The 8,667-nt window shown below is 42.8% G+C and overlaps 1 protein-coding gene across 1 annotated transcript; it reads right to left on the minus strand.

The window, feature by feature from the left end:
- Positions 1 to 190: 190 nt before the first annotated feature.
- Positions 191 to 7,442, minus strand: SKIC8 (SKI8 subunit of superkiller complex). The gene is made up of 10 exons (XM_021546778.4): positions 7,334 to 7,442; positions 7,180 to 7,207; positions 6,734 to 6,839; positions 5,763 to 5,935; positions 4,575 to 4,723; positions 4,160 to 4,253; positions 3,289 to 3,382; positions 2,560 to 2,652; positions 1,865 to 1,943; positions 191 to 461 (listed from the first exon to the last, which is right to left on the minus strand). The coding sequence occupies exons 1-10, from the start codon at positions 7,343 to 7,345 to the stop codon at positions 372 to 374; spliced, it is 918 nt and encodes a 305-aa protein (XP_021402453.1). The 5' UTR covers positions 7,346 to 7,442; the 3' UTR covers positions 191 to 371.
- Positions 7,443 to 8,667: the final 1,225 nt, after the last annotated feature.

An 8,667-nucleotide genomic window follows, 5' to 3' on the forward strand; every position in this document is an offset into this window, starting at 1 on the left:
GTCATTTCCCATGTCTAGAACAGCCTCAGTCATTTTCCTTCTGCTAAAATAAGCTGTTGTAACACTTACCCCGTGCTTTCCAGCTTTGGTCTATTTATGTTTAAAGGCAGGGGTGATTAACTGAGCAGTTTCTTTACCTATGACTATCTATTTCCAAAAATACTTTTTCCCAAGAATTACACACAAGGACTTGGAACTGTAGCTTTTATTTTAAAAAAGTAAGGCTTTCTCTCATGCTAAGCAAAATCAAAATTAGATCTGGTTTTGCAGAGTAGTATGAATGCTTTTATCATACTAAAAAATTACATAGGACAGTAGCAGTCCCTTGAAACTGCTACAAGAGATTTACTGAAGCATCCGAGTCAAGACATTTAAACTGGACAGTCATAAATATGAATTTCTTGGTCATCACCAACAGACACAATTTTGGACCCACTTCCATTGTATTTCACTCCCCAAACCTGTTAAAAAAGACATAATGCAAGTTTAGCCAGAGAGGACAAAGGAAAAGGATCTTTGTGACAGTAATATTTATTACAAGCAATAGAGCAAGGATTATTTGAAAATAACTAATTAGAACTGGGGCAGTTCTGGCTTCTGCTTTACCAGCAGCCAAGGCTGCCAAAACAGAGCAGGACACTGCCCTCTAGGAGCCTGACGAGCTCCTAGAGCCAGTCCCACTGACTGGCCAGAGATACTCGGTCAGGGCTGAAAGGTGCTTGCCCCAGCTTACATAAATAACCCAAGCATTTTCACTCTTGCCCATCTGCAGCCCTTTCTGAAAATAGTATTTTACAGTGCAGGAAAGCAAGAGAGGAAGTATTTGTCATGCCGACTGAGACATCATGACAGACTGAAGAATGACCAGGCTTATCCTTGAGCTCTTTCAGAGAACCATTTACCTACCATTGCAAAACTTACTGAGAAAAGTTCAGATCAGTCCTGTGATCTAAGACAGTTACACAAGTTTACCTGACAGCCATCTTCACCAGAATGATACCAGGGAGAGTGAAGGCTACTCAGCACATTAATGTGAAATGCAGAGTGGGTGTGTTGACAGCAGTATGTTTTGGGCAATCTCGTGCTCTATTTTGCACTAGTACCCAAACCCAGCATTCTCACTAACTAACACATCTCTGCTACTGAATGACATCATACACAACAGCTAAAACAACAGGGGAAATCATGTCCCACTTGGTACTTCAGTATTAAAACCCCCATAATTATAGGTAACTGAAAAGAAGGTTCCCAGCAAGAATTTACTACGGAAGAAAACATTCAAAATTTGGAAGAATGTCCTTTGTTTCTTGCTCAATGGTCCATTAAAATATAACATTGTTCTATTTATCACCTAACAATTGGACAAAGAGGAAATGGGTAGAATCCAAACTCCTTTCCACACAGGTAGCTATCACTGAACAATAAATTAAAAACCCATGTATTACAGACACAGAAGGAGGAAAAACTCCCAAGTTCCCCGGCTGCTTCCAAGCATCTGTTTAAGTAATTCCATCCTGTTAAATAAGTATTTCCACCCTTACACAAGCACATGCTGTGTTAGTCACAGAAATAAGTAAAACCAGAGACAAAGGTAACAAATAGAGTCTGGTGAGACTTAGGCCACTCAGGATTGCCTTTATTTGGGCCTGAAAAATGTTCATTACTTGGAAGAGATCAGCATATACACCTAGGAGCACCAGTTCAATATTAAGTGCTAAATAACCACAACTTCTAAAATTTTATTATAGCAGGCTAAAGTTGCATTACTGCAAGCCTGGAGCTACAGCACCAAAGTGAAGCACAAATTTGCACAACTACACAAACTCTCCTGGGAATGTGGTGACTCAGGGAATAGCAACCATACCTGATCTTGGTGATCAAAAAAAGTATGGACACAGGTCCTCGTTCCAGCATCCCAAACCTTCACACTTTTATCAGATGAACTGAAAGAAAAAGAATATTTATTAATGTTTAAATTAATATATTAACTAAAGTTTAATGCAAACTTTAAAGGGTCTCATATGGTAGACATAAGAAACCCTCTTTCACCCATCAAATACAGGGATGAAGTAGTAAAGGACTGCATCTTCTGCCAGGTTCCATTACCTTTAAAATAAATTTAATGTTCCAACATCTGCAATGTGAAAATGAAGACTCCCATTTTGGCCAAAAAATTCTTTGAGGCAAGTTCTTTGGATAAGGAAATTCCTGTTACATCTACTTGGTCCCCCAGCTGTCTCAGCTGTTTTAAGAATTAATCCTAAAGTTCAAGTAGATTAATGTACTACAAGTTTAGGTTGTAATTCTTGATTCAACAGCAATTTTTTTCAGCTATTTAGAATCAAATTGCTGTTCTCTTAGGTTAGGTGTTTTTCACTTGTCAGGAACTACACTGCAGTGGGATGACTTACTCTGTAAAATGCTCTCACTACAGCTGGTATCACATCACAGATTGGCCCAAGCCTTTAAATTTCATGCTATTTTGTTACAGATCCCACTGCAATTTGTACATATAATTTTTTTTTTCAGTAATCATAAACAATTAAAAATCCTCAATACCTGGAAACAAAATGGGTATCATCAGGACAAAATGCTACATTTAAAACCCAGGATCCATGACCACTTAATGTGCCAGCCAAGTTTGCATGTTGCCTGTGGAAAGACACATTAATATTTGCTTTGTGAATTGCAGGGGGAAAGCAATAGGAATTTACGCTAGCTAGTGCAATAAAGAATGGTTCAATGGAAGGTGACTTCTGGACATTTGTTCATCCAAGCTGAACTGGTGTTACAGCAGATTCTATTTTTCCATTTCAAATAGTTAACATAAAAATAAGTCACTAAGAAGACAGACTGGAGGACAAAAATTCACCAAAGCAATGCAGGTTTAGGGGATGAAGACAACTGAAGCAGGGCAATTTCCTCCCCAGCGTCTTACAAGGTATTGCAAGATGCAACAGAAATAGGTCATAAATATAATTAGCTGAGTACAGAACAGATGTTTAGGAAGGATGAACACAAGCTCACAGGACAGATACATGGAAGAATTAGATTACTGGCTACAGGCAAATATGAGGAAAGTAATTTGTTTTCAATTTACAGCTTTCTTCTACCGCTACACTTTCAAAAACTATATAAGGATGTAGTATTTTATGATTTAAGATTATTTATTACATAAAAAGTCACCAAAAGCTGAAAGGAATTCTGGAGGGTTTGATGTATGTTTCACAGTATCAGCCTCTCTAAGCAGTGGCTGTTCTGCCAGCAGGGCTGGCAGTCCCCACTCACACGTCGTAGATCTTGATGTAGCCATCATCGGAGGCGGTGACAAGTAACTGGGAGTCAGGGGAGAAGGTCAGCGAGCGGATGGGCATGGCGTGGCCTGCAGGCACAGGGACACAGAGCAGCACTGGCACTCCCCTCACTGACACCAGCGCTCAGCAAGCTACTCCATAACAGCACTGCCTGCTCAGAGACAGCAGCCTCCAAAGCCTCTTTCTCTCTAGAGGCTTCTTCCCACAAAAAATGAAAATGCAAACAGGCAGCAATTCTCAACTGTGAATGTTAAGGCATGTCTGCAACACAAAAAGTATCTTGTTTCTTTTAGCTGTGGATCTCTATTAGAAATTATGTCATATTTTACAGTATGATTGCATATTTAAGTGGTTGGGGTTTTGGTTACAACAGGGCAGAAACAGCATGAACATTAAAAGCCCATTTATCTGTTAGAAAAAAATGTATGTATTCTATCACATAAAATGTTCAGTTGTTTTTTAGAACAGCAAAAAATTGCTTTAGAACAAATCACGTAAGAAAAGAAAAACCATATGCATGACAGCACACATTTGACTTGGCTTAATTCCCTTGTATTTTTCTGCAATACAGTGAGCTCCTAGTTAAGAATTTAGTTAAGCATTACTGGCTGTATCTTTTTTAAATGCCTTTAAAAGGCATTTATGATGCAAGCCTGAGTTTACAGTTTGTCTCTAATATTTTAAGTGGGTTAGGTTAGAGCACACTAAACAAATACTGTTTAATGGACAGAAAATGTCAACTCACTTTTGCCACGGTTGTTGTAGCTTATTATGACCTGCATTATATCCTTTAATTTTCTCAGAAATGAGGTCAGAATTAGGTACTGCAAATAACCAAGCCATACCTTCTAGCGTATGCAGAAGTTTTCCAGTTGCAATATCAAAAATATTGATAATGCCATCTATTGCTCCACTGGCCAAGTATTTTCCATCTGGACTCTATAATAAAACACAAAAAGTGTGATTCAACATCTGTATGCATTTATGCTGTGTAAGCCCTGACATTCCCTTGGCAACTTTTCACAAATAATGATCTATGCAAGATATCTGGGCTTCAAAAGTCCTGAAGACTATAAAAAAGATCCAAATATATTTTCCACACGTGCAAGAGGGAAATGTCATACAATCTGTATTTGGAACTATGGCTGTCACCTAGTATTATTGAAGAGATAAACTGATAGATGGAAACAAAAATACCTATTTACAACATATTATAGCAATAGCAATTTCTCATAAGGAATTATCAATTGTGCTTCTTACATATGCAATGCTAAGGATGAACTTTCCTCTGGTGTCCAGAGAATATTCTTTCTTTCCAGTTTCAACACCGAAAATATTTACTTTTCCCACATGACTTCCTGTTGCAAGGTACTGGGAATCAGGTGAAAAAGCCAGGGACCAAGCATCAACTGTATTAAAAAATAAAAACCAGTTAGCTGGATCCTGTTCTTGGTTCTTATTCAACAGTGTCAGTTCTATATGCATCTGTTTAGATATATAACCCTCTAAGAGTGTACAAGCTTATCAAGTTACCCCTTTTGTGTAATTAATGGAGTGTAGCTTGAGCCATTTACTTACATTTAGTAAAAGATTACATTCCTAGTAAGACCCTGACCTTATGAGACTCTCGTGTAACAATAAATTTACAATTATAGACTGCATCAGTTAAGTCTAAATTCTTACTTTTTTCCTGGTACCAAAAGATTGAAACTACTGAAAAAATCAACACTAGTACGTAGCAAAGCACAGAAGATGCAGAAGAAATGCAGATATACTAATGTAACACAGATAACATTCCTGCAACTGAGTGTAAAACCCCATCATTTTTCATAGCAGTACAATGTATTTATCTGGCACAATGTAATTTATAGGTTTTTTCCTAGAAGTTAAATATTAATTGCCTGAAACACTGCGAGATTGTTCTTAAATTTGTGTCTTCCAGTGGACTTGTGAAATACTTGGAATAAGACCTTAGGCCCTGAACTCCAGCTTAGAGAACATTAGCATTGTTACCATTGATAGCTGTTTTGACTTGCTTGCTCAGGATTGGACATTCTGGATAAAAAAGGATCACATGCATGGCTCAAATTCACTGCAGTGTTATGAAGAATGTTCAGAGCTCCTTTGTAAATCCATCTGAATAAGCATCTGAATTATTTCTTCTAAATATCCCTTTACCAATATATGTGTAAGAGCAAGCTGGTTTCCATTCTGCTTTATGCATACAGCAAAAAGCCAACTACGTGTACCTGAGAAAGCACAAAGAGTGTTTAGAATTCTCTGATGCTGCTTTGTGTTGAGTTCATAAAACCTTTAAGATTTGTGCACATATAGGAAAGATTAAACCCCCCAAAGACCTTAATCCCCTCATGTACCTCAATCCCCCAGTATTTGCCAGGAAGAGTCACACTGTTCCCCTGCAGAGCCAGCTCAGCACTGGTGTCTTACCAGGACCAGCATCTATAGACTTGATCTGCTTGCCAGTCTCTAAGTCCCAGAGGCGAATGTGGGCATCCAGAGAGCTGGAAGCTGCAATGGCACCCGTGTGGCTGATGTCCACAGACACCACCCCCAGCTGGTGACCCTCCAGAGTCCACTGCAGATCCAACTTTTCATCGTTCCTTCCATGCGAGGGAAAGAAAAGCCTTGTTGGGAAGAGCTTGGGGTGCTGAACATCCCCAGCCTGACACAAAACAAACAATCCACATTCCTCCCTTTGTTCAACACAAGGCAATCCAGGTCCTCCCATGAAAAAGTGAAGGGCTACACACAAATTCTCTGTACTTAAAGAATGCACAAATCAATAATTTACCATATTCCTGCCAAGCAGGTACTTCATCCTAAGTTTGGAAGCCATCCCACCAAGAAATGTCCACGACACACCAGTCTGTGGGTGCTCACAGAGCTGACCTGTGAGCTCAGCTCAAATTACCATGACTGACATTTTCAGTCACCCCAATCAAGCTAAATCTATCACTGAAGTGAAACACATCCTTCACACTGCTTTGCCCAAGAGACAATAACTTCTTTGCAAAAGCACACTTACATAAGGATTATCAGGATCTTTTTTCAATAAAAAAAGATGTCATTTCCTCGTTCTCACTATTCCCATTATTTCTTTCACAATACACATCTCCAAATGCACTGTCTCATCGAAAGAAGCATTTCTCATTCTTTCGTTTAGAAGTACATTAAGTATTCTCTGACACGCATTTTCAAAAGGATTCTCATTTTTTGGAAATGAAAACACACCAGAATGCCACCACTCCAAGAGAAAGCACACACCAATGGAGATAAACTTGCTCAAAGAAGCAGTTCTGTGTGCCATTCTTCTAACATCCCTGGAGATTGTGGAAATTCAAGGCTGCTCCACACTGACTACTTCCAAGGCCTAACACAGATTAATAGGGAGCACTTACCACTTCCAGACCTTTACCAGATCATCCAAAGAGCCAGAAATCACTGTTTCAGAACCATCATTTTTATTTTTGCCCCAGGCAACTGACCAAATGGCATCATCGTGAGCTAAAAGAGAATATAAGCACAGTAATTTAAAAATAAGTATTTTCTTTTGCTAGAGGACCACAACTGGTTTAGGTAATGCTGAACTGGTTAGCTGCAATGTTGACAATAGACCCTGCCCGGCTCCTCAGGTCTATTGAGTGCTGTCTTCTTTGTTCCAAAATACGCAGTGTGTTGTGTGACCAGCATCACTGCTGAAAAAGCAGCATAGCTACCTCTAAGTTACTCAGATTTATGCCTAATATAAACATAACCAGGTCTCCTCACACGGATACCTGCCATTATCAACTTTGCATCATCCCAGAACACCAACATTGCTCAATACCCGTTCGCGTTTGCTCACCTTGCTCTTGCTTGAAGAGAATACCGTACTAGAAAGAGAAAATAATTAATATTACACATGAGCAGCCTATACATATACACACACACATATATGTATACATATACACACACTTCAAGCCAGCAATTAGCTTGGCTCACGCTGTGTTTTTAGTTACCTGTGTGGTCATGTCTTTCCGGAAACAGCCCCGCCGGGAGCGCGCCGAGAGGAGCCGGGCACCGCTCCCGCCGCCGTCGCGCCTTGATGAGCTCAGCGCCGCCGAGCGCGCCGCTCCCGCTGCTGTCGCGCCTTGATGAGCTCAGCGCCGCCGAGCGCGCCGCTCCCGCCGCCGTCGCGCCTTGATGAGCTCAGCGCCGCCGAGCGCGCCGCTCCCGCCGCCGTCGCGCCTTGATGAGCTCAGCGCCGCCGAGCGCGCCGCTCCCGCCGCCGTCGCGCCTTGATGAGCTCAGCGCCGCCGAGCGCGCCGCTCCCGCCGCCGTCGCGCCTTGATGAGGTCATCGCCGCCGAGCGCGCCGCTCCCCGGCGCCCCGCTGCGCGCCCTCTGCCGCCCCCTGTGGCCGGGAGGGAGCGGCGCGCCGGCCCTCGGCGCCCGCGGGGCTGAGCCCCAGCCCCGTCCCACAGTTCGCGTCTCCATCGCCGCCTCCCGCTCCCCCGTGGGACAGCCGGCCGCGGGGCCGGGGCCGCCGGTGTCAGCAGCCCTCAGACATTCGGAGAGTGGTACCGGTGCCAGCGGCGCCCCGCGATGCTGCGATAGCAGTGATGGGGTGTGCTGTGGGACGCGCCCAGGACTGAGGCGTGCGCTCCGGCCCAGCCGTGTGGGAAGCTCCTGACGGAAGGCTGGGCTGGCTGCCTCTTGTCTAACGTGTGGAGGAGGCAAACGGCAGGCTGAGCACAGCACTGTGTGACCGATCCCACGCTCCTTGGGCTGCAGCACTGCCCATGGCACTCACCACGACACAGAAGACTTTTAACTTCACAGAATCGCAGAATCACACAGTCATTAAGGTTGGAAGGGACCTGTAAGACCTTCATCAAATCCAGCCTAAGTTAACCCTTGTCAACTAGACCAGAGCACTGAGCGCCACACCTGATCATTTCTTGAACGCTTCAGGGATGGTGACTCCACCACCTCCCTGGGCAGCTCGTTCCAATGCCGCACTGCCCTTTCTCTGAAGAAATTCTTCGTGATGTCCAGCCTGAACCTCCTTTGATACAGCTTGTGGTTGTTTCCTCTGCTCATGTCACTTGTTTCCTTGGAGAAGAGCCTGTTCCCCACTACATCCTTCTGTCAGGGAGTTTCAGAAAACGAGATCTCTCTGAGCCTCCTCCACCTGAGCCCCGTTAGAGCCCTCAGCCACTCCTTGAGCTCCAGAAAGGAAGTTTCCCTGCTAATCATCTGTGTCAGATAAAAAGACAAAAAAAAAAAAAAAAAAAAAAAAAGGTGACTTTTCTTTTGGAAGCGGAAGTTTCTCAAGTTACTGTCTCGGAGTA

Source organism: Lonchura striata, chromosome 10, assembly GCF_050655825.1.
Source record: "Lonchura striata isolate lonStrDom1 chromosome 10, ASM5065582v1, whole genome shotgun sequence".
Taxonomy (NCBI): Eukaryota; Metazoa; Chordata; class Aves; order Passeriformes; family Estrildidae; genus Lonchura; species Lonchura striata.